Here is a 26,370-nt window from a genome sequence, read left to right as displayed (position 1 = left end):
GTTGTCTTGAACTTTTTCTGTGTGACTATAGTGATATATGGAGGTGTTTACAATTTCACAGCAAAAGGAGAAGGTTAGTGAGAACTAGGAGTCTAAAGATGGTTGTTGAAGGTGTAGTGGGTGGGCTAGCTAGGGAAACAGGAAGGGGGGGGTGAGAGAGGGAGGAAGGGGAATCGGAGAGGGAGGTAGTTTGAGTCCACTCTGAGTAAACCACAATGCTTCATGGAAGTTGTAAGATAAAAGAACAGGAAGATGGTCTTGTAAACAAATGCAGAAGATGCCAGGAGCTCACAGAGAACCCCAGAAATCACTCAAAACACTGCTAAAGGTATTTGAATGCACTTATTAACCTATGATTAGTACTACCAGACCATTTTTGAAAATGATTTTTATTTTTTTTTGCCTGGAAAACCCCTTGGACTGGACTGGTTTACCCCTTCAGAGGAGTACACCAGTTCTACACAAACTACCTCATTGCTTATTTTAAGACATATTTGCAAACAGTTTCCCTTCCCTGTTCTTCTTTCCTATCTTTTAGTCCAGCAGTTGACCCTGACCCACAGGTAACTTCTTCTGGGGGACAAGATCCACTAGCCATCTAGGGGGAATGAATTTTTCTTTGCAAACGGCCTTACAGCAGCTAGCTTTAGCATGCACCTACAGCTGATCCTCCAGTAGTAACAAGCCGAGAAAGAGGCTGCAGAAAATCAGACTGAGAGAGAGGCTACAGAATGCAAGGTGGAAAGAGAGAGGGTGCAGAACACCAAGCTGAGAGATAGTTCCAGTTAGAGATAGCCCGACTGTAAAGGAGTAGCAATTCTCCTCATGACCAAGTCCAGGATATCCATTCACAGAGGCCCCCTCTGGAGAACTTTCCTATTATGGATGCAGGGGTTTGAGAAAACCTGCAGCAATACCATCTGTCCCATGAGCAGTGGGTGCAGTATTTCACTCCAGAGTCAGAACAAAGCCTTTAAGGAGACCCTAATTAAAAAGTACAACCTAACCTTTGAGAATCTTGAGGATATTATATTCAAAGACCAGTTCCTCCATGTTTGTCCTCTTGATCTATGGCAGTTTGTGTGTGACCAGGAGTGTAAACAGTGGATGAAGCTGTGCACATTGCAGATTCTGATGCTGCCAAAGGACACCAGAAGACAAGGGTCGAACATCACTACAGAGTTGCCCAAGCAAGCCATGAAGTCACCACAGCCTCCTGTCTTCAAACTGGCTGAAAACATTCCTGGGGCGGAAATCTCAGCTCAGGGGGATTTGTGCAAATGTTTTTGGTGTAACTAGGTAGGCCTTTTGAGATCTGCTGGCCCAGAGAGAGGGGTAGTGGTCTCATCTACCCAACTATTAATGGAAAGACTTTGCCTGTGACAGGGCTGGCTCCAACTAGGAGTACCTGTCGCCAAGGTTCCTCTGGACTGGGGTGCTGTTAGTGGGAGTGTCAAATGTATTACCTGTTGAAGTATTGTTGGGGAATGATTTGAGGAAAATTAATTCTATGTATGTGCTCAATGTATTATCTTCACCCACACAGTTACAGGAAAGAATAGGCATAGGTCTGAGTAGACAATGTGTTTGAGAAGGAGAACAGGGTGACAGGAGCAGAGGTGTCCGGAGATGAGGAAGCTAAAGGAGAGGTGAGCAATCCCCTGGAAAACTTCAAGCTAGTGTTTGGTGCTGAAGAGAACATGAGAGACTGCCAGGACAGATTATCTGGTGCTATACCTAAAAGTCTCAGGGTTCTGAGTGTGTATCTGGGAGATGCCAGTACTTAGGAAGAGAACCCAGGACAGGGTGGAGGTAAACCAGTGTGCAGGGCTCATAGTGTGAACCTTAGGAGTCTCTCCATTCAGACTAAGGTGGGAGAAGATATCAGTGAGCCTGGAGTGGTTCAGATACCAGAACTAGTGCTGGGGGAGAAGTCCAGAGCCTATATCATAGTAGAGTTTCCAGAGAAGCGCATATCCAATTCTGCCTTGGAAAAGATTCAAACACCTTACCATGAAAATGGCCTAGTAAGGGTGCATGCACACTACGTAACGCCGGGCGTGTATGAGAGCCGTACACGCCGGCGTTACAGCAGGGCTGCCGAACACTTCCCATTCACTTCAATGGGAGCGTTCGTAAACGCCGCTGTTACGAGCGCTCCCATTGAAGTGAATGGGAAGTGTTCGGCAGTCTGCTGTAATGCCGGCGTGTACGGCTCTCATACACGCCCGGCGTTACTCAGTGTGCATGCACCCTAAGACTGAATTCACACTGAGTTTTTAGATCAGGAATCCGCCTCAAAATCAGCCTCCAAAAAAGCGCTAGCAGAAGAAAAAGCTAGAGGCACCCATTGAAGTCAAAGGGAGGCTTTTATTTTCAGCGTTAAAAATTCAACGTCAAATAAGGCGCCATTTTCCTCCATGTGAATGGACCATAAGAGCTTCTCTGTTCCTTCTGCAGCCACTACTAGGTTTGGTAAGAAAAAAAAAAAAAAAAAACCCCCAGCAAAATCTGAAACAAAAAACAGCATTTCCACAATTAAGGTCCCACATTATGGAGGCATGGCTTTTTTTGTTGCAAATTTTGTTGTGTTTTTTTGAGCCAAAACCAGGAGTGGATTGAGCAAGAGGTAGAAGTATAAGCACCTCCTATATATTTCCATTCTTTTTGTAGCCATTCTTGGCGTTGGCTCAAAAAAACGCAACAAAATCTGCAAAAAAAAAAAGCTGCGTTTCCGCCATGAGGGGCCTTAGCCTTAGAGGTGAAGCTAACAACACACCGAAAAATAGCCAAGATACTATAAACGTTACATCCCAAACTCAATGACATAGTTATTTTGGGTTGTGAAAGGTTTCTTTCCTTGAAACTGAACTTTTAGTTTTCTTACTCTATAAAGCACTGCTCTGTGGTCTCAATTACTGCTTCCATCTGGCTTACCAGAAATGTGTAAGAGTGTAAATTTTACTGTTTCCTTATTTCCTAAGAAGTTTCTACCGAAATAAACACAAGATCTGAAATGACGTCATGTGAGTTTAGCTGGCTGCAGTCAACGAGGAGTTGCATACCAAACCACCTACTTTATAAATACCAGCATACCAGACATTCGCTGTGGCCTAGACAATAGTAAAAAATACGTAATATGGGAAAACACCTTCAGAATTTGTTGAATAACATATTCAGTTGTACAGCTGTGCACAAAACTTCGTTTGTTTCACCAGAAAAATCACTAACATGGTACTACTTCTACCAGACAAGTCTGCATAAAATTTGCAGTCTCAGGACTGACCTTTTATTTTAATTTGAGTCATATGCCTCATAAAGGGAACGTGTCATCAGAAAATGACCATTTGTTTAAATCAAGATTTTAGGGTAAACCTGTTAATCCTATTAGGAATTTTGAAACTGTTTATTTTTATTTTTGATGCCATCTATATTGTAAAAGGGAATTTGTCACCAGAAAATGACCTATATGAATCTAACTTTAACTATTTTTGGATTATTCTTTATTTTAAATTTCCATGTCGCTATCTATATTTTTAAAATATCCTGCTGTTCCCCCTGGCCATTAATCCGAAAAATAGACAGACACTTGCCAACTCAGTAGAGTGGGTTTTTTTTGCAGCAGTTACCTCATTTACATCATAGACAAGACAGCATTACAAAATATGATAACAATGTCAATAGATAACTACTGACAATAGATGATGTCACAGCTTAGATACTTTCCGTCCTGCATAGAGCATGTAGAAAACTCTTCTAGACCTCAATGAATCAGCTCCAGTATACTGCTGCATATGAGCACGGGACTGTAATTCATATTACTAAATGCTGTTAGCGGAAAAGAGCATAAGCTCAGGCAGGATGACAGCCCCATAAACATGTACAGAAAATAAAAAATATATCTAATAAAAACAGACTAGAAGAAAGTGATATATATTTAACTATCTGGTTTTAATAAGTAAAAATAATGGTGAAATATTTCCTTTAAAAAAGAACCTTACGCTAGGGTCACACCTGCGTTGGGGTTTCCTTACATCTTTATACTGTTGTATGGTAATGTAAAAGTATATTGCCCAATGCCCACTGACTTTATACGTCTGGGAAGTCAACAATTAACCCACGCATTGACACAACCAAGTTTCAACCATGCAGCTCAGTGCATCTGTTGGCCAGATTAACCGGCTTGAACAGTATGCTGAGAGAGGGGGGACTCTGAGTACTATAGTTATTTATGCTGCTAGGAGTCCCTTATTCCATACAACATACAGTCCCGTACTGTAATTGGTACAGAACAGCATGTTGAATGGAGGCAGGGATGCGTAGTAGCACAGATAACTGTATTGCTAGCAGTCCCTCTCTCCGCATACTGTTCAGGCCAGTAAACCCAGCCAACATACACCGAGTTTCATGGCTGAAACTTGGTTGTCCTTGAAAAATTAGCAGTTGCACAACATTGTGCATCTGCAGGGAGTCAGCTGTTATTAACATATAGACATTCCAAAAAGAAGGTAAGGACAGTTTATTTCTGTCCCTGCATCCCTGATCACTGTATACACAGATCTGCCTGGTGCTGGGAACTGCAGCAGCTGCTGGGTCCTAGAAGACCCAGATATGCAATGTTAGAATCCCCCTTCCCCTGCAAAATGTCCATTATGACCTTATGGAGGACACAATGCATAAAAAATTACAAACAATGCCACTGCCTTGCCCACATCACAGGTTCTGAACCCTCCCTTAGCAACAGAAGACTATGTGTCACCAAAAATCTTAATAATGGAGTGCTTTGTGCTAAAAAGAAAAAAAAATTAAAAGGTGAAAAACAGACATATTTTTCTCCCCTCTTTTTTATACATTTATATGGATATGAAAAAAATATCAAAAATAAAATGAGATAAAAATAAAGTCCTGTTTATCACAGAAAAAAAATTGCCTCTTCAAAAAAAATTGTATACCCTTCATTGTAACCATGAAGTGGTTAAAATGAGGTACAGCAATCACCATAATATGATTACATACATTTTGAGGACTGCAGTGTCAAAGCTACACACTATTTCCTTGGCTGAACAATTGGCTGAACACTGTGGTCAGTGTGCATTTAATTCATGGCAGGCCGGTTGTAGCACAGTCATCTGAAAGCGGCCTTAGGGTCCATTCACACGGAGTAAACGGACACTCAATTTGGCAGAATACACATGTAAAGAATACACATGTAAAAATAAGACTTCCATTGACTTCAATGACATTTTTTACATATGTAAAAAACGCCAGAAAACGTGACGCGTTTTTTGACGCCTTTTTTTTTTACACGTGTAAAAAATGTCATTGAAGTCAATGGAAGTCTTATTTTTACATGTGTATTCTTTACATGTGTATTCTGCCAAAATGAGCGTCCGTTTACTCCGTGTGAATGGACCCTTACTCCTCTGATAACTACAGCTATCATAGTTCACAGGAAGTCCTACAAACAGGAGAGACTGACATCCAGTCCACACCAGAGAGCGAGTGATGATGGATACGTTATGATCAAGTAGGTCTGTCTGTTGGAACCATAAAGATCTTTTATTTTAATTTACCATTGATTTCTAATGGATCAATCAGTTTTTAATACAACATACTTTGTATGTGTTAACAGAATCAAACTGTAACACAATAATCAAGATAATATTTAAAAAGGATTTGGGGGAGTTCAAATCAATGTTATACATACAACATATATTCATGAGATTCTATTGAGGTTATGAAGCCTGCTCCTTTTAGCATCACGTTTTCAGAAAAGTTTACTTGCTGTGAGACCACATAAGTCTACAGGGATTGTGCTGTCTGTAAATAAAACCTAAAGGCTGGAGATTCAGTGGTGGCTTTAACCAGTGTCTAGTAATGCGGCATCATCAATGAGGCTACACACAGCAGCATTTGGAATGCTAAAGGCTCAGTAGAATAGAGCACAGGAATAAATATTATCTTCCTGGGTTTCGTTTGCTTGCTTACATTTATAGACACTTCCATGTGCTATGACATAGTGAAACCATTACTACAGTTGAATAAAAACATATGTACAACATGGTCAACCAAGGAATGGGACATCAAAAGTGACAACTTACTTTTGCATTTTCCGTAGTACATGACTTCCAGGTCCGGTTGTCCACGACATTTATTTGTTATTAGCTCACATTCATCCTGGTATGTGTTTCCATCCGAGCCACATACAGGGATATCACTATTAAGACCCGAACAGTCAGGTGCACATTCACACTGGGGGCGGCCATCTTTCAAAAGACATGTCTTACCAGGTGGGCAATGCACACCCTCACAGCTGTCTGTGGCAAAAAAATAAAAAATATTAGGCAAAAAACAAAGATAATATACTTTGCTAAGAAGCTAAAAAATGATTACTGAACACCAGTATTAAAGATGTGCAAACGAGCAGCAAAGAACAGAATACAAGGGACTAATTTATAGCAAATCTATAATAATATTGAGATTATTCCTTAGGGCACACTTTTTGCTTTGAATGACAAAATTATTGCCATTCATTTGGTTTGGATGGCATTTATTTTAGTTACTACTGATTTTGAATGTGATGAGAGTTTGTTGTGTACAGATTTTTGTATTTGGGTTCAGTTCTGTCTGCTGTGTGTTACTTCTATACTTCTGTATCATGATGGAGTGTACTCTATATTTGCAGTCCTACTGAATGTTTAAGAGACAGTGTGCTATATTTTTTTTGCAGAGCATAGAAAAATGATCTATTTGTAATACCAGTTGTTTTATGTGTCCCATGATAATATAGATTTGTTTGGTGACATTGACAATAAACATGTATACATGTTGGTTGTCAATAATTAAACATAAATATACCAGGGACAATATATCTTGATAGGCAATGAAAGGCTCTTTATTGTTATTACTGTTGAGTAAGCATGGATCTCTTTCCCATGAAAATTCTGTCTTATTCTCAACATTTCAAAATGTTCTTTTGTACTCCCCTTTTAATGGAAAATCAACTTTCAAATATTCTGCTAAAACGGCATGTTACTATTCAGCACAACTTCCCTTTCAAGCTGTAAACTATTAGTTTCATTGACCCCCTGTAGCTATGCAGATCTACCTTGATGACCAAAGGCTAATTAAAGGTGATGGCATAATAATACAACTGCTTAGGCTGAATTCACACAGGTTTTTTGGTCCGGATTTTGACGTAGGAAGCCGCCTCAGGATCCGGTCAAAAAACGCCTCCTGCGGCTAGCCGTGAATGCCACGGTATTCCGACAGTTGCAGCATTCCGCTCCGGATTAGGCCTAAATGAATGGGCCTAGTCAGGAGGAATCCACGGCAAGAAAGGGCAGGTCGCTTCTTTTTTTCGGTTTCTTCCCACTTGCAGAAAACGGAAGTGAAGTCAATGGGAGGCATTTTTTTGGACCAGGTTCTGAGGCGGTTTTTGAAATTGCAGTAGTTCCGCTGTGGATATTTTTCTGCAATATGTGGATGACATTAGTCAGAATCCCATCCACTCTGAAGGTACTGTAAAATGCTGCGTCCAAATTGCAGCGTTATCATAATGTGGGGCCCTGGCCAAAAGGTGTGTGGCTTTGTAGGAAATGGCCAAGGTCTAAGTTGCAATGCCGTGCACCAAAAATATGCTGACGTTTTGGCACATTTTTCTGGAGTAAACTAAGCCAACTAAATCGGTGTAAAGTCAGACTACACAGTCTAAGAAAATGACAGATATATCAAACAGCATGACACAATTTGATAAATGTGGCACAGTTTAACACTGTTTAGTCTAAGTTTGTACTATCTAACCTCTATTACTATCTGCCCAAGTGTCAGAGAAATAACCCTTTTTGTGCCACTTACCTCTGCAAGGTTGACATGAGACCAGTCCTAGAAAGCCCAATAGGCTAATTTTGTTCATTGGATCAGTATAGTTAGACCAGGCTGTGTCATGGTGACCATCACCACAGCACTCATCCCACGTCACTGCAGTAAACAACATTAAGCTACATGTAGAACTAGAACCCTGAAGAAGCCAGCAAGTACCACCTGTGAGATGGAAGCAAAATAGTATATTTTATAACAAGAGGTCAATAAATACTGCAATTCAACCTAATAACAGTAATGATAAAGACAGTGGAATTATGACAGAATCTATTAAGAGTAAATCATCTTATCAAAACAATTGTTTTCTGTAAAACCATCTTTGCGGTTCGGGGATATCATTCAATTCACATTTAGTCAAAACTCCAGGTTTGCAAAAATGATGCAGTGAAATGCAAAACCATAATTTAAGAAGACTTTACTGTAATAACACAGCTAAAAAAAAACCCTGTAGAAAAAAAGCAGCGAAACGCATTAGGTTTTTTTCTGCAGCATTTTTCGCATTTGTAATTGACATGCTGCGATTTCCTTAACTGCAACTGTTTTGGAAATCACATTGTGTTGCTAGAATACCATCCACTTTGCAGGGACTGTAAGGGGGCATTCACACGATGTAACGCGGCACTGATTCTTGCACGATAACTCGCGTAAGAATCAGCGCTGCAAAACAGAATCCTATTGACTTCAATGGGTTCCGTTTAACACGCGTAATACATTGAAATCAATGGGTTAAAAAGTCTCCCATTGATTTCAATGTGTTACGCGTGTTAAACGGAACCCGTTGAAGTCAATGGGATTCTGATTTGCAGCGCTGATTATTACACGAGATATCGTGCAAGAATCAGTGCCGCGTACATTGTGCGAATGCCTCATAAAATGTTGTGGCTTATTTAGATAACAAAACCAACATTTGTTTTGGACAGCATTGTGTCTAAATACTCAAAACTGGCCAACAAAAATCTGGCTACTTGTATTAACCAAATACAGACCAACATTCACTTTTCAACTTCTAGGGCTAGTTCACACAGAGTTTTTTGCCAGCGGATTTTGACAGAATCCACTTCCAAATCCGCCTGCAAAAATGCCTCCCATTCATTTCAATGGGAGCTGCTAGTTTTTTTTCTGCTAGCATTTTTTTCAGCTAGCGGGAAAAAAAAAAAAGCAACATGATCTATCTTCAGCGGATTCCGCCTAGAAAAACCCACTGAAGTCAGGAAAGACCGCAATGCGTTTTTTTGGCGCAGTTTTTGCAACAACCGCTAGCATTTTTCAAAGCGGTCCATACACTGTGCTGGAGCAAAGAAAACAAATAATAAAAACGCCACAAATAAACGCTCCAAAATACGCCGCATGTAAAAAAAAACGCATCAAAAAAACATTTCCTAATTCCTGAAGCTCCAAAGAACTATTTGTGAACATACTCTTAGACCAGGGTCCCACGGGCCGGAAGCGCTACGATTTGCAGCATGTCAATTATATCTATGGCTTCCCCGTAGATATAATGGTAACAGAAAGTCCGAGGAGGAAAACTGTGAACTTTCTGGTCAAAGCACTGCGGGAAGACCCACGATGCGTTTCCGCCTTGCCGCCGCCACGTCCCATGAGGCCTTAGGGAATTGGGGAATAAATAAAAATGTTTTCAGGCCCGGGCTCCACGTTTCTCAATATTGGTCTGAAAGTGGCCAACCCCTTTAAGGACAAGGGCGTAACTACCGGGGTAGCTGCCAGAGGGCTTGGGACATTAGGGGGCCTGGCGGGCCCCTGATGAGTTTTTTGTTTTACATTTTTCAAATAGGCTGTATTTTTTAAAGGGATTCTACCAACAAAATCACATTTTTTCTCGTTCACAAGTGGGAATAGCCTTAAGAAAGGCTATTCTTCTCCTACCTTTAGATGTCTTCTCCGTACCGCCGTTCGGTAGAAATCCCGGTTTTCGTCATTATGCAAATTAGTTCTCTCGCAGCACTGGGGGCGGGCCCCAGCGCTCAAACATCACTGGGGGTGTCCCCAATGCTGCAAGAGAAATCTCCAGCGCCGTCTCCATCTTCTTCAGGAACGGCCTCTCTGCGCGTCTTCTTCCGGAGGTGGGTTCAAACTTCTAGGCTTTGAGACGACTGTGCATGCCCACAGGCCACAAGAATATGGCCGCATACTTACTTACCGAGGCCTAGAAGTTTGAACCCAGCTTCGGAAGAAGACGCGCAGAGAGGCTGTTCCTGAAGAAGATGAGGCAGCGCTGAAGATTTCTCTTGCAACATTGGGGACGCCCCCAGTGCTGTTTGAGCGCTGTGGCCCGCGACCAGTGCTGCGAGAGAACTAATTTGCATACAAACGAAAACCAGGATTTCTACCGAACGGCGGCGCGGAGAAGACATCTAAAGGTAGGAGAAGAATAGTTTTTCTTAAGGCTATTCCTACGTGTGAACAAGAAAAAGTGTGATTTTAATGGTAGAATCCCTTTAACAGGTCATATTTACTTACCAATTCAGGCTCCTGCTCACAGCCACCTGTACTTCCCCTTCTGCGGATGCAGCTGTGAGCAGGACCGGAGATCGGTAAGTGAGGCCGTGGGCCCACAAACCCCACAAACACTGCTATCATTATATTTGGGGGATCTTTTCAGACCCTCGAGTATAATAATCAGAGGGCCAGGGGAGGTGAAGGAACATAAAAAACCTTGTTACTTACTTCTCCTGCGTTCTGGCAGGCTTCTGGCCTGTTTTGTTATGTCACGTGACTCAGGCCAGCATCATTATGCATCGCGATGCTGGCCTGAGTCAGGTGACATCTGGACCAACGATGAAGAGATCTAAAGGGAGTGTGCCGGAGTCCGGGAGAAGTAAGTAACAGTGTTTTTTATGTTTGTATCCTCCCTGGGGTCTCCAATCATTATACTCTGGGGTCTGAAAGGACCCCACAGTATAATAATTGTTCATGGGTGTTCACAATGGGGCATAATACTGTGTGCAGGAGCCACTATGGGGCATAATAATGTGTGCAGGGCCACTATAGGGCACAATACTGTGTGTAGGAGCCACTATGGGACATAATACTGTGTGCAGGGGCCACTGTTGCGAATAATCGTATGTGTGTAGGGGCCACTATGGGGCATATTAGTGTGTGCAAGAATGCAATTTGTGAGGGGGAAAAGGGGGTCAGGGGGCCCCCATGTCAAATGTTTGCATTGGGGACCCCTGACATTAGGGACCCGCCATTCCTAGTTACACTACTGATTAAGGAGATATTCTAACACAGAAACATTCTTCCATTAGAACCCCAAACAACTGGAAGAATGTGTTTACATGATGCTTGTTTGTTGAAGAACTGCATGCAGTGTATAATGACAGTAATAAATAGCACATATTACTACACATCTCACTTGTATGGTAGAGCACTAAACCAAAGGTTTTCAATGTAATAGCCAGTAGTGTACAGGTGAGAAACATAGTAACATTAGTCATTACTGCAATTAAAACAAACTCATGTAGTTCTTTTATGTAAAACCAGTCATATAGAGCCATTACACATCTGTATTTTTATTTGTATTAACACATACATTTCTTGAAACCACACAGTTGTGCTGCATTTTTGATCTGCATTACTTATTTTCATTGATGAAGAAAAAGCTGCAAGTGCTATTACATATCTGAGACTTTACTTGCATTAAAAGGATTGTCCCACAAACTAAGCTCAGCAGGACGTTTGTCTCGCTCCACATTCAATCTGCGTGCTGCCAGGCTGAATGTGGGCGGAACTGGTCAGTGCATTGATCCATTTCAATGGGAGTGCTGGTGGTAGCCGAGTGCTGTACTTTGTCTGCAGCACTCCTACTGAAGTGAATATGAGCGCCGACCATCACCAGTCCTGCCCACATTCAGCTTGGATTAGCTCAGGTTGAATGTGGTGCTGAGTTTACTTTGTGGGACAAACCCTTTAATGCATGTGTTTTTGAAAACCTCACTTTCTCATTTTTTTTTTTTTTTTATCAGTGTTGGTCATTTTCATTGAAGTTAAAAAAAAAGCACATCTATTAGCACCCGTAGAAAAAGCGGCCCCAATTCCCACCAACCATCATGCATTATTTATGATCCTGATTTAGTCATATTAGTAACAGACACCTTATAAGTCCCCTAAAGGCTCCTGGGCCTTCTTGTGCATTCCACGTCCCTCGAGTTACACCAATGACTCCTAGGGTGAATTGAATTACCTAATTGTAAAAATTCAGGCTGGGTTTATATGCACTGTTTTGATGAAGAACTACCTATAGTTCTTGAGCAACAAAGCATTATGTAAACCCAGCATATTGATACTTCGGATGAAAAACTCTCCACAGCAGAAATTTTAGGCTAAGGGTTGGTTCACATCTGCGTTTGTATTCCGTCCAGGAGACCCCCCCCCACCCCGAACGGAATACCAAACGCAATTGCAGGTGCTGTGCAGTAAAAGTACACGAATCCCCATAGACTATAGTAGGGTCCGTATGCTTGCTGCCAGATCTCCGCAGGGAGATCATAATCTACTTTCGTATCTGCATGATTCATGCGGGCCGCGCGCAGCAAGCACACGGGCCCCATTATAGTCTATGGGGTCCATGTGCTTTTACTGCACAACGCTTGCAATTGCGTTTGGTATTCTGTTTGGGGGGTTCCCATGCAGACTCCCCTAGACGGAATACCAATGCGGATGAGAACGAGGGGTTAGGCCCCATTTTATTGCAGATTTTGCTGCATTTTTTTTTTTTTTTTAGCCAAAGCCTAGATTGGGTACAAAAGGCATGGGAAATATATAGGAAATCCTTATACTTCTACCATCTACTCAATCCAAAAGTGCTAAAGTGGGCAGAGCAAGACGAAGAGTAAGGTGGGCTATAGCTAAGACACCTAAGTCTGACAAATTTACTACAACTCAGGCTCATGCACATGAGACTGTATGCAATATGAGGTCCTCAAAATACTGCTCAGGGCTTGTTCACATCTGCGCCCGTACTCCGTTCTGCAGGTTTCCGTTTCCTGCACAAAACAGGGGCAGGAGACGGAAACCTGCCGGCATGTTTCAATCCCATTCATTTGAATGGGCTTGAAAAGTCTCCAGCCGTGAGCGCCGGTGAGTGTTTTATGCGCTCCATGGCAAAACCTATTTTTAAAACCGGACACAGGGTCGGACATGCAGTACTCTGTGTCCGGTTTTAAAAAAACGGTTTCACCACGGAGCGCATAAAACGCTCACCGGTGCTCACGGCCGGACTCGGCATGACAGGTTTCTGTCTTCTGCATGCAGAAGATGGAAACCTGAAAACGGAGTTCAGGCGCTGGTGTGAACCCAGCGTCAGTATTACATTTTTGTGGTCCATTTCTAATCAGTGTGTCTGCAGCATCAGTGCCACGTGTCCACAAAAGTGTTCAGTATTGCATCAGTGTGTCATCTGTAATTGTAGAGCCACAAAAGGAAAACAAAACACAGCAAATGATGTCATTAGCTTGTTCCTACCCCTAGAAAAGCTCATGATTGCTCTAATGAATGGCCTGCAGACACTATGATCTGCCTAGGACAATACCCTGCTCATGAAATCGGAGGTGCTCTTTTGCTGCCCTGTGCAGTGTTCAAAAAGTGTTCAGCCCCCTACTGCTAGGCAACAGTCCTGCAAAACTGGACAACTCACAGATGATATCTGTGTGACATCCATTGTTTTCTGTGTCCCATTTTCACAGAAACATGGAAAAAATGGTAGTGTGCACAGGCCCATAGAAATGAAAAGGTCAGTGTGCTATCCAGGAAAAATTCAAATAGCACACTGAACTAGCACACTAGTTTGAGTGCATTGGGACTCATGTTGGAAAAATTGGCATAAACTTAAATTCTGAGAGTGCATTTGAATTATTAAGAGACCAGTTCCATACATAGAGCCATGTTCAGTCTTCGTTATGTTTCTCAGATGTGAATATAGCATAAAGCTGACCCTCAATTTTCTGCAGTAGTTATATACTTTGCACTGCCATGATAGACATGAGGTTGGGGCAAATGTATAATTTTCTTTGCAGAATTGGCCTAAAAAAGTAGCAAGGTACCGTACTTAATTTCTAAATTGACATAAAAAATCCACAAAAACATTTTCTGTGACATGTGGATGGGACTGCAACAACCCCATCCACTTTCAGTGGATGCGAAATAACTATAAGATTACTATAAGATTTGGTGAAGATTCTTTGTGAAATTTGACATCTCAACAGATCCCAAGCAGGCCCTATGTTTCATACTAATTATTATAAGGTTTTTTAAGTTATAACAGTTATTTTGCCAGTTTTATTAGGCTAGGTTCACATCTGCATTTGGGTTTCCGCTCTGAGGGGGGTCCGCATGGGGACCCCCCAAATGGAAACCTAATCCGCATAAAAAAAGTGGTTACATTAGGAAACCCGTGGACCCCATAGCCTATAATGGGATCCATGTGGTTTCCGCTCGGGTTCATGTGGTTTCCTCTAGCAGCACTTTTCTCTCCGCATTTTTTTGTGGAGAGGGGAATGGAATCCCCAAACGCAGATGTGAATGGTGCCTTAGTAGATATTTGCAAAAATACAACACAACAATGATAATTCACAATTTTGTATCTTTTAATGTTCAGCGATATTGTGACATTTTGTAAATAGGTGGAAATCTAGTATATCAGTCTGAGAAATTATTACCCATTTGTGTTTTCACTCATGTTAATGCATGCGTTTCTTGATACCACAAGCATGCTTTGCATTTTTTGATCCATGTTAGTAATTTTCACTGGTGTATTAAATACAGCACATGCATAAACACAAGTAAAAACAGCATGTGTAATATCACCCTAAGATTTTATGGCAACAATTACTTAATTTAACTACAATAAAATACAAATTGTGGATAGCATAATAAATAAATTGTGCTATTATTTTTTAATGTTAAATTTTAATTGTTATGTTTATGTAATAGTTTTGTGTACGGTCACCTTATCTGGACATCTCAGATGCTTAATAAAACTGTGGTAAATGTTCCTGAAAGCATGTAATCCATTATTGTAAATCAATATTTTAACAAATATAGTTACTCTCTCTTACCGCCAAAGCTAACATTTTACCACCTTGTAGCCAGTTTAACATGTAAATGTGATAAAGATTACATTACATTTCCGTACATAGGTAATAAATATAGGTAAGTCAAAGGAAAAACTACAGCACAAAAAGAAACAGTTGTGAAAACAGCCATATTCGTAAATATTTATTTACTTGTGGTGTTATGGGATCTATGTGCGGTGTCAACGAGGTGTCTCATTCTGCGGCGTATTGGTGTCTGAAATGTTAAATCAGGTCTGTGTAATAAGATATATATAGCTAGAGAGAGTCAGAGGTAGGTAAATGGAAAGAGAGATATTAGATACATAGAAAAATGAATGGATTCCAGATAGATTGATAGATTTCTAAAAAGATAGACAAACAGATAGATAGAACAAAAACAGACAGCTTTTAGACAGATAGATAATAGATATTAGAAAGATAGACATTTGATACATATAATAGGTAGATATTAGAAAGATAGATGGTGCTATAGATAAATACATATAATAGGTATTATAAAGATAGCTACAGAATAGACAAACATTTGAGATATATATATATATATATATATATATATATATTAATAAATAAACATTACCAAATGACATACATGAATAATATATATGTCTGAATATAGCATGGAGAGCACATGTACAAGAGTGGAGTTGTATCTATACATACACACGTATATACATAGAATTGAGTGCACTAAAATTGCGGCTTGCCATGTGAAGTGTGCTGCTGTGTGAGGACTAAGAAGGGGTTACAGAGTGTATGTTACAAAATAGGGTTTGAGGGGCTGAATGTGGAGAATGTGAGTTGGGGGTGTCTAGTGTGACTCACCCGGCTGCATTGTGTTCCCTCCCGGGATAGGGTGGCATCGGGTAACAGTCAGGAGCAGGAGAGGGAGCAGCAGCAATTGTAGCATGGTGCAGGAACTTGCCAGCTTGACTGTGTCCTAGGACCTGTGTCTGGCAGCTGTCTACCTGTCTGTGGCTGCCGTCTGTCTCCTCAGATGTGCTCTGTGTGTCTGACAAGGTCTCTCTATCTGGATCTCATGAGATTTGTGTGTTCTGAAATGTTTCCGTGACCCTCCCCTGTTTGTTTGCCACTTCTCCCTGTGTCTGTATCCCTGTGTGTGCCTCTCTGCTTCTGTCTAGCCTGTCAGTATCTCCCCCTTATTTGTGCCCCTATGTCTGTCCTGTGTCTAAGTGCTGTCTGTGTCTAAGAATTGTGTGTACAATCTGTGTCTGCCCCCTCCTCTGCACTTCTTTATTTCCCCTTGTCTGCCCCCTCCTCTCCCCTTTTTTTCCTCTAAGTCCCCCCACGCTGGGTGTCTGTTTCCTCCTCTGTATGTCTCTTCACTTTTGTTGTACTATTGCTTCACCTGTCTGTGTGTGTGTATGTGCCTGTCTGCCCTGTGTCTGGCCGCGTCTGGGAATGCGCCTATACTCTAATATACGTCTGTCTGCCTGGTCTTCCCTGTGACATGTGAGAACATTTCTGTAACTTTATCCACTTGCCCGTTGTGTGTATGTGTGTGGGTGTGTCAGAGTGTGTGTGTGCCAGGGTGTGTGTCTGCCCGGTGGTCCTGTCTGGCTCATGCCTCATAAACTCCAGGACTTGCACTGTGCGCAATGTCTCCTGTCTCCCTGAGCCCTCGTCAGAGGAAACTGCTTTCCCGCTCAGGTATGTGTGGTGCCGAGAAACACATGCAGGCGTAGTGTGACACTAATGTATAGGGGAAGCAGCCCCTCAGGACTGAGCTATGGAGCAGCCCTCAGCTGCCCTTTTGTCTGAGGTATGTCTGTAATTCCTGTCACTGTTTTATTTGTCTGCACCAACTATCTCACAATTTGTTTGGGTTGTGTGGCATGTCTGTCTGGCTTTAGCAGTCTGGTGGCATTTTCAGTATATGTATCTCTCACAGATCCCTGCAGACCACCCTGGCGTTTTCACAGGCAGCTCCTTATCAGATATTCGGCTCTGTGGAGAAGGGTTTTTTTTCAGGCACCCCAAAGACTACACAGGCCATACTTAGACATTAGGATTTTCCGCAATTGCCAAGTTAATGCCCAACCTAAGGGTCACTTGAGCAAACAGATTGGATCCAATGTTATTATTGCTTGCAAATTTACAGGCAACTGTTTATCTCATATCATTGCTGGGATAGAATGAACTGAGCAAACCCAAACTGGTGGTGATGAACAATGCCAGGTACTACATTATTTATCGGCATATTCCTACTGCACCTTTTGGACTATATGTGCCTTTTGCCAAAACTAGGCTTGCTTTCACCCAGGGCAAACATTCATTGTGCTCCCCCTTTATCTCTTGGTAGTACATGTTTGATTAGTTGATGTCCCAGCACTGTGATTCCCACTGACCACCAGAATAGGGGGACCTTGCCCCCTCCCTGCATAAATGGAGTGGCAATAAAGAATGAGCTCTGATGCTCTTTATCTATGCTGGACTTCCAAAGATAACCAAGTGCTGTACTTAGTGAGCATGCGTGACTGCGCTATTCATACAGGGAACCATTCTTCGAACCAGTGGGCTTCCGAGCTGTAGAAACCAGAAACATCTGGCAATTATCACTAGAGATGGGTGAACCTCACAATATTAATTTTGAGTCAAACAAGTTTGGTATGAATCACACCTTACAATGTCTTAAAACATAGTGTATAACACTGTCACGGCTCCTAGGAGCTTATTTATCCATTTTCTAGCTCTCTAAGGTTAAGCCACCACATTGTGAGCCACAGTCAAAAAATGCAGCTGAAACACATTGTGTTTTTTCCGGCAGCGCTTCTTACAGAAAGTCCACAGAGTTTTCTTCTGCATACTTTCTGCTTCCATTGTACCTATACAGAAACTGCAAGTGTTTCCGTAGGTATGATTGACGGGCTGCAATTTGCAACAATGCAAGTGTGTTTAAATCGCAGTATGTCTGCTGCATATTATTTCCTGCAATGTGTGGAAGGGATTATCCAGAATCTCATTCACTTTGCAGGGACTGCGAAATGCTACAGTTTTTTCCATGGCGTTTTCACCGTGGCAAAATCACAGTGTTTTACGCTACGTGGATCCCCGCCTCAGGTAAAGACATCCGTCTATGGAAAAAAGGTTAGCAGAGAATATAACTCTGAATTTAACCATACAATGTGATGACACACATTTTTAGGACCCTCACATGGCATAAAGATCGTGGTTTGGTCGCGGTGGAAATGATGTGGCAAAAATCTCAGCATTATACAGTCTCTGCAAAGTGAGCGAATCCCATTCACACTGTCCAGAAAAATGCACGTAGCGGAAATGCATGTCAGTTATAGCCATGGAAACGTTGGCGGTTTCTCTTTAGGTATAATTTAATCAGAAAGTCTGCAGAGGAAAACTCTGTGGACTTTTTATGAAAACTGCAATACATTTTCACCACAGTTTTTCCTGCACTGCTTTTTCACTGCGGTCTGCTTATGTAAGGCCTAAGGCCTGGTTCATATCTGCTTTCGGTATTCCATTCGGAGACTCCGTTTGGCAACCCCCCGAATAGAATACCAAACGCATTAAAAAGCAGTTAGCTAAGAAACCTCAGGGACCCCATAGTCTATAATGGGATATGTTTGTTTTCCACACGGTGTCCGCACAAATCATGTGGAGAGAAAAGTACTGCAAAAGTTCGGGGGGGGGGGGGGGGATGTCCCAAGCATTTATTCCCCAAACGGAATACCTAATGCAGATGTGAACCAGGCCTGAGCCTTATGATGTATTGACCTTTGGCTTTGTTCCTGAATCTGCATCTACAAATTCAGTATGATGTTATAGGTAACCTGAGAAAACATCAAGACCAGAATATGCAGCTTATCAATATGATTACAAGTTGCATGGATAGCATGTTAAAAACCCTGCCAGAAACTCTATAAACTCAGTTTGGAACAAATAATATGATCATTTGGACAGCATGGCAAAATTTCTGCCAGAAACTCCGCAGGTTGCAACACCTACTGAAACCTGGCGGAAATGCCCGCAATTAAAGTTTCTGGTAGGCATTAACATGTTTTATGCCTCCAATAACCCTGCGTGTTACTGGTACCAACCCCCACCCCTCCACTACCTTTGTTGTTTCAAGACGACTCTCATAGGAGTTGTCCTGTTATAGGTCTATAACAGGACAGGCTTACTTGTTACAGCCCTCTATAGTTAATAATAATAATACATTTTATTTATATAGCGCCAACATATTCCGCAGCACTGTACAATTTATAGGGTTCAGATACAGACATACGTAACAAAGAACGTCATTTCACACAATGGGACTGAGGGCCCTGCTCAAAAGAGCTTACAATCTATGAGGTAGAGGGGGTGACAGTTATGAATTAATTTTTCTCATAAACAGTTGTATTGCAGTCTAGAGGACAAAGTAATGATCGCAAGTCCAAGACCCATTGGGAACTAAAAAAACAGCAGTTTTTAAAACATAATTAAAAAAAATAAATAAAAAGAACATAAAAATTCAAATCACCTTTTTTCTCTAGATCTCAAATAAAAATAATCAAAACCAAACATAGTAAATTGGGTATCCCAGCGTCCTAAAATGCCCAAACTTTAAGACTGTAAAAATATTTATCTCATATGGAGAACACTGTAGTGGTAGCAAAAATCAAAATAGCTGAATTACCAAGTAAGATTGAATAAAGAAAGCAAAACTTACAATACTACATCTTCTGCCGCAAAAAAAATCACCTTACACAGCGTGCCTGTTGCCAGGCTGTGTTTGGCAGGTTTGCCACCCATGCGCCGCTCTTGACTCCATGATCCCATTCATTGAGGTCATAGGACCTGTCCTGAGTTTTGTTAATGGCCCCATGCACGAGACTGTCATCGTGTGTGGGGGCCATAGAAATAAATGAGTCAGTGTGGTAGCCGTGAAATATGGTCATATGGGGCCTTGCTTTTAAACCCAGTTCATAGCATCTCAGCCTTATATGCTGATATGAAGTGAAAGGTTACAGAGTAGTTTATAACTGCATTCTGTATGTATTATGAAAACATAAAAACGAGTATTGTTACTTTTGAATACATAGAACTCACAATGAAAAACAAAAAAACAAAGTATCATTTTTATCATAAATTTCCCCTATCAAAGTACAAGTAAACTGCTTAATTATATTGAGATAACATCTATCCTTAAGGAGAGACCACCTTTTCAGGTGTGTGGAGACTTATACAGCCATAGTTGCTCCACTGCAAAGGAATGTGGGAGGAATATGCAAATCTGTCTCCCACACACTTGAAAAGGTGGTCTCTCCCTAAGGATGGACGTTATCCCCATAATCTGGTCTCTCAGCCTCTCACTTCTACCAAATCAATTCTCTCTAGGCTGTGCTGATGAAGTCCAACCAAACAGAAACGGTGCCGTCCGTAGCTGAGAAATTGATTTGGTTATAACCCCGCATTATGCAGTAAAGACTTCTGGGAAAGTCAGGCATGATGTTCAGGGTGCTTCCCATAGAGGGCAGCATAACAGAGGCACTGTCTCCCTGTTTACATCTTGGGAGACAGATTTGCATATTCCTCCCATAATTATACTACGGCCTTTCCACCAGACTCAGTATCCATGGAGGTATTCATTTACAAAGGAAGTCTGTCACCAGGAAACTTTGTAGGGGTCATTATGTTGATCACCATCATACCTTTAGATGCATATGAGGTACAGTGGAGGTATGTCAGCACTGGCATGACTGTAGGGGTAGCAGAGGTTGCTGCTGCCATCTGGACCTAGGAGCCAAGGAGGTCCACAAGTTTCCCTCAACACACTAGGGCTGGATAAACTTCTCTGATTTCCTCTGATAGCTGTTTGTCTGTGCTTTGTAGACATTATGGTTTGGGAAGACTTATGATACAGTTTGACACTGACAGAAAAGAGAAAATTAACCCTTATATAACAAAAATATCAGTCAGTCAGTAGCATATAGTTAATATAAGATTCTGGGGGTGGGATCTGTGACACAAAAGTGGGCACAATTACTGAAATTGTGCCCAAACATTTTGAGATTGAAACAAATATTGTTTTTTTCCAATGTGACATGTTAAATATCAGCTTCTGGGCCAAATTCTGACTGATGGCATCCCATTCTTACCAAATCAGTTCTTGGAGTTTATCCATTATTTATACCTGGCAGTGTTTTTAGGTAAAATTGTCTGTGAGACCACTCCCTTAGATAAAAATTAACTCCATGCATGAATGGTCTGAGGATGCTTGGCTGTTGACTTGACACAGGACTCATAGTAGCACTTACCTTTTCTCCTCCAAACTTCTTCTGCCAGAAGTCATGCTTCCAAAATGTATTAAAGGGATTCTACCACTAAAACACTTTTTTTTCTAGTTACCACGTCGGAATAGCCTTTAAAAAGGCTATTCGTCTCTTACCTGTAGAAGTGCTCTCCGCCGCACCGTTCGTTCAAAATACCGGTTTGTACCGGTATGCTAATGAGTTCTCTCGCAGCGATGGGGGCGTCCCCATCGCAGGAGCAGCGATGGGGGCGTCCCCATTGCAGCTCGAAAACTGACCGCAGCGCCGCCTCTCCGGTCTTCGGTGTCCTCCCCTTGCCTCTTCAGCGTCTGTCAGACGCCTGCGCAGTATGCTCTCTGTTCGGCGAAGATTGCCGAACGTACTGCGCATGCGCGAAAGTTCGGTGCCCGCACTATGGCTGGGATCGCAATTTCGCGCATGCGCAGTACGTTCGGCAATCTTCGTCGAACAGAGCGTACTGCGCAGGCTTCCGACAGTACGCTGAAGAAGCAAAGGGAGGACACCGAAGACCAGAGAGGCGGCGCTGCGGTCAGTTTTCGAGCTGCAATGGGGATGCCCCCATCGCTGCTCCTGCGATGGGGACGCCGCCATCGCTGCGAGAGAACTCATTAGCATACCGGTACAAACCGGTATTTTGAACGAACGGCGCGGCAGAGAGCACTTCCACAGGTAAGAGACGAATAGCCTTTTTAAAGGCTATTCCGACGTGGTAACTAGAAAAAAAAGTGTTTTAGTGGTAGAATCCCTTTAAATGAATATGCAAAAGTTTTGAGACTGACACAAATTTTGTTTTTCACAGAGTTTGCTGCTCCAGTGTTTTTAAATGTTTTAGTCAGAGGATTCAATGGTATATTGATGAACAATTATAAGCATTTCAGACGTTTTAAATTTTCATTGACAAATACAATGGGGCACATTTAATTTTGCGCATGTTTTTGTGTGACCACCTGCTGTTTGAGTATTGACCACAGGTTCTCAATGAGATTAGATTTGGGGAGTTTCCTAGATATGTTTTGTTCACCAAGTATCATAGTTAACACATTTTCCTTTGGACAGAGTGCAGTTTCACGCTGGGAAAAAACATTGTTCATCACCAAATTGCTCCTGGATTGGGAGAAGTTGCTTTTTATTCATGGCAGTGTTCCTAGGCAAAATTGGATGAAAAGCAACCCTATACATGAATGGTCTCACAATGATTTACTGTTAACATGAAACTCATGGTTGTGCTCATTTTGAGTGATTAGATTCCCCCAGATATGATGCTTAGGCTTTAAGCCAATGTTTCATCAGACTAGAGAAGCTTGTTTCTCACAGTATGCAACTCCTTTAGATGCTTTTTTGTCAAACTCCAGTCTGGCTGTCTTGTCTTGCTTACTGAGGAGAGACTTCTTTCTCACCACTCAGCCATGAAGATCAGATGAGCTGCTGCACTGATTAGTGACCCTCTGGAAGTTTCTCCCATCTGCACTCAGGATCTTTGGAGCTCACCCAGAGTGACCATTCGGTTTTTGGTCACCTCTCTTTACCAAGACCCTTTGCCCCAATTGTTTAGTTTGGTCGGATGGATAGCTCTAGGAAGAGTCCTTCTACCATTTAACCATTTCCCTACCACCCGCATATTTATGTGTCCGGTCAGCGTGGTACTTTTGTAGCACAGGACATATGTAATATGTCCTTACTATTAATGCTAATTTCTCAGGATCGGTTAGAGCTATGAAGATGATCTTGGATTCATTTTAAAGAAGATAATCTCATCTTTATGATGGTCATGATACCAAGATCACCATGATAGACCTCACAAATCCAGAGTGATTCACTGGTGAAAACGCTATTCAGCATTGAGTTCCCAATGCAGATCTCAATTCCCGACAGCATTTTAACAGCAAATACAAACACAAACTCATCTTCATAGCCTTAACGGATCCTGAGATACGGGGCTGAAAAGTATCCTACACCTCCAGCCTCAGACAGCATCTTAGTGCTGTGTGAAGGAGGAAGAAGGGTAAAGGAGCAGAGCTACAGACTGCAGAGACAATTATATCTCATCACTATTTGTGCATAACCTGTATGGGGCTCAAGTGGGAAGTAGCATGGATGTCTGTCCTTGTTATCCCGTCTCCTATCAATCAGAGAGCATACTATACTTGTGCTCTCTAATTGTCACATTTGAAGGATAATGTAATACTCCTCTGAGCTTAATCACAGGAGTATTCTTCTGTAATAACCCTCTGAACATACCCATAAAGTTTATTGGCACTGTGACCCAGACGTTTACCACAACACCAAAAGAGTTGCACTAAATTTACACAACAGATACACAAAGTCATCAAGAAACGGGGGGATCAAATGGAGTTCAATACCAATAATAGGTACAACAGGTATGGGTAATGTATAACATGTGATCCTATTAATATTATAAATGTGAAAGTTTGTGTATTTGGATGTTTGTGTGTTTGGATGTTTGTTCCTCAATCACACAAAAACCACTGAACGGATTTGAATTAAATTTGGCACATAAATAGTTTGTAACCTCGATTTTATATAGGCTACTTTTTATCACGGTAAATGACATGGCTTCACGACTGTTATGAATTTATGTTCACATACTATATTAAACTGCTCTTGCCAGCAGCTTATCAGCTTCTGATAAAGCCAGATCTGTTATCTCTCTATGCAAACACTCAGCTAACCCACAGTCCATTCTTTACACGCATTTGCATATTATCTGATCAGCTCCAGGCAACATGCTGACACACTGGATGGGACAACACCTTAATCCAAATTAGCAGTTTGCTACTTTTAAACATGCTAGGAAAAAGAAAATCTAATTTCTTGCAAAATTCTAAAACAACAGCTATGAATGTAGCCAGGAGTCAACAGAATTCTCCTCAAGTGGAGTTGACAGGGATCATTTGTGCCAACAACACGCTCAATATATGGTGTCCCAGTGAGCTGCTGAGATTCCAATACAATCACAGGCACAGCACAAGGAATGAGTTAAGCGGCAGGCCAGCTTGACAGCTGTCGAAACACCGGAGCATGCGGATTATCAACGCCAACAACACGCTCATTATATGGCGTCCCAGCGAGTTACTGATATGCCAGAACAATCCCAGGCACGGCGTGAGGAACAAGTTCAGCAGCAGGACAGCTTAAGAGCTGCTGAAATGCTGGAGCAGGCAAACCATCGACGGAAGCAATTTGCTGAATATAGGTGGATCATCAACGCCAACAACATGCAGACAAAGTTGCGGGCATAGACACACCCACAAACGACATACAAAATACATGAGCGCGGCCTGTGTGCCCTTCTCAATACCCTCATTATTTGTGTTCTGTTCTTATGTTATAAAACTTCATTAAAACCCGATTATACGTAAAATAGACAAGCGGAAAACTGGGCATTTCTTATTGGGCCACTACACAAACAAAAAATGAAATATACTCGTGCGAAGCCGTGTCCTCCTGCTAGTTAATATATAAGTGTGAGACACTCAAAATAGTGACACAAAATATACATATATAACTAAGGAAAAACCAAAAAACAGAGAGAAACTTGACAGTACATACCATTACCATAACAGGGATGAAGGAACCAGCGCAAACACCCAAAGCACATTTTGCCCTTTCTGGGGGTTTGTCAAGGGATAGTTTGACATGGAGATTTTTCCACTATTTAAGGATAGGAGTAGCCAATGGAGTTATTAATACCCAGGTGTTGAATAAAAGACACTAATCTAATGTTATACATTACCCATACCAGTTGTACCCATCATCAGTATTGAACTCCATTTGCTCCCCTCATTTCTTGTATGTATTTGTTTTCCACATTATGTTTTTGCTACTATTATATTTGTGATTTTTTTTTAAATCATTCAATAAATTATAGATTTCTTACCTCAGTGGAATTATTTTGCTTTTGGTTTAATAGCAGTTGGGTTTTTTGCACCTAGAGTAAAAACTAAACACTTGGATTTCCAGTGGGTGATCAGATATAGAATTATGACCAGTAATGATGAACTGCAGGAACTCCATAATATGTGAGCAATAAAGCGGCCATGTTGCACCAATCTCCAACTGACCATAGTCATCACTTTAGTTAGATATAGAGATTATAATTATTCATTAGAATTACAATTTTTATAGAGGGATAGAAAATTATATTCTTATGCAAGCCCCTATTTAATTTCCATGCACAAAATTTATTAGTGCATTTCTGCGATTTTGGAGTTTCTTTTAATACCAAGAACTTTGCACAAGTTGAACTATTATTATACAAGAGGTCTGGTGCATATAAGTTTTTGTATGGTTTCCATTATTAGCAACTAATATACATTTATTTGCATTTTTTTTTTCTAAAACATACAGTTTCTTCCAAATCTCTTTTTATTGAGAAATACAGTATACAAAATACAATAAGAAGACAAAGACAAAATATACAATAACATGATCCAGAAACAACACATAAAAGAACCAAGAGAAAGGAGAGGCGTGACAAAATAAAAGGGGTGGATTCATGTCCACCATAGCCGGTTTTAATATCAGTCCTTCTCCTGGTCTTGCCCTCTGCTTCTTAGATGTTGGTAGTTTTCCCTCAGAGATGCAGGTCGTTCTGGGACAGATTGTGCTCGCAGCTCAGGCCATGATCGCTCGTCAGTGGAAGTCCGCTCTTTGTTTAACCGTAGCTGAATTATTCCACCATGTGGACTTAGCATGCACCTTGGAACGTCTGTTGTCCAATAAAAATCATACTTACGCCAAATTTCGTTCCCAGTGGTCCCTTTGGATCTTATATGTGGAGTCTAATAAGGCAGCTCTCTCTCTTCGGCCTCCGGCTGCTCCCATGGGGACCCCTTGACCACTATCTATTTACTGTGCCGTTATCTCAGGTGGCTTTATTTTCTTTTTGGCTGTTCCTTGTGTTTTTCTAGTATTGTGTTCAGGTATGTTGTTTATATTATTGTTACTTTTCTCGTTCTCTTTCGTCTCTATCCCGTCTTTCCTATTCTTTCTTTTCACTATTCCTTTCCTGTACCTCTCTAGATACATTCCCTTCTTTGTTCTCTTTCAGAGCATCTACTTCTCTTCGTCTTGCTTTGCGGTTC

The 26,370-nt window shown here is 41.5% G+C and overlaps 1 protein-coding gene across 1 annotated transcript in view; it reads right to left on the bottom strand.

The window, feature by feature from the left end:
• FSTL3 (follistatin like 3) overlaps positions 1-16,205 on the bottom strand; it is a 46,191-nt gene extending 29,986 nt beyond the window's left edge. The window contains exons 1-3 of the mRNA XM_075281751.1: positions 15,798-16,205; positions 7,858-8,043; positions 6,102-6,317 (exon numbers count right to left, since the gene is read on the bottom strand). Coding sequence (XP_075137852.1) covers positions 6,102-6,317; positions 7,858-8,043; positions 15,798-15,882 — 487 coding nt within the window. The 5' untranslated portion in view covers positions 15,883-16,205. The remainder of the gene's footprint in view (positions 1-6,101; positions 6,318-7,857; positions 8,044-15,797) is intronic.
• Between the last annotated feature and the right edge of the window lie 10,165 nt (positions 16,206-26,370).

The sequence above is a fragment of the Leptodactylus fuscus genome, chromosome 1, assembly GCF_031893055.1.
Source record: "Leptodactylus fuscus isolate aLepFus1 chromosome 1, aLepFus1.hap2, whole genome shotgun sequence".
Lineage (NCBI taxonomy): Eukaryota > Metazoa > Chordata > Amphibia > Anura > Leptodactylidae > Leptodactylus > Leptodactylus fuscus.
The sequence above is the reverse complement of the archived record's forward strand: the minus strand, read 5'-3'. Positions and strand labels throughout refer to the sequence as shown.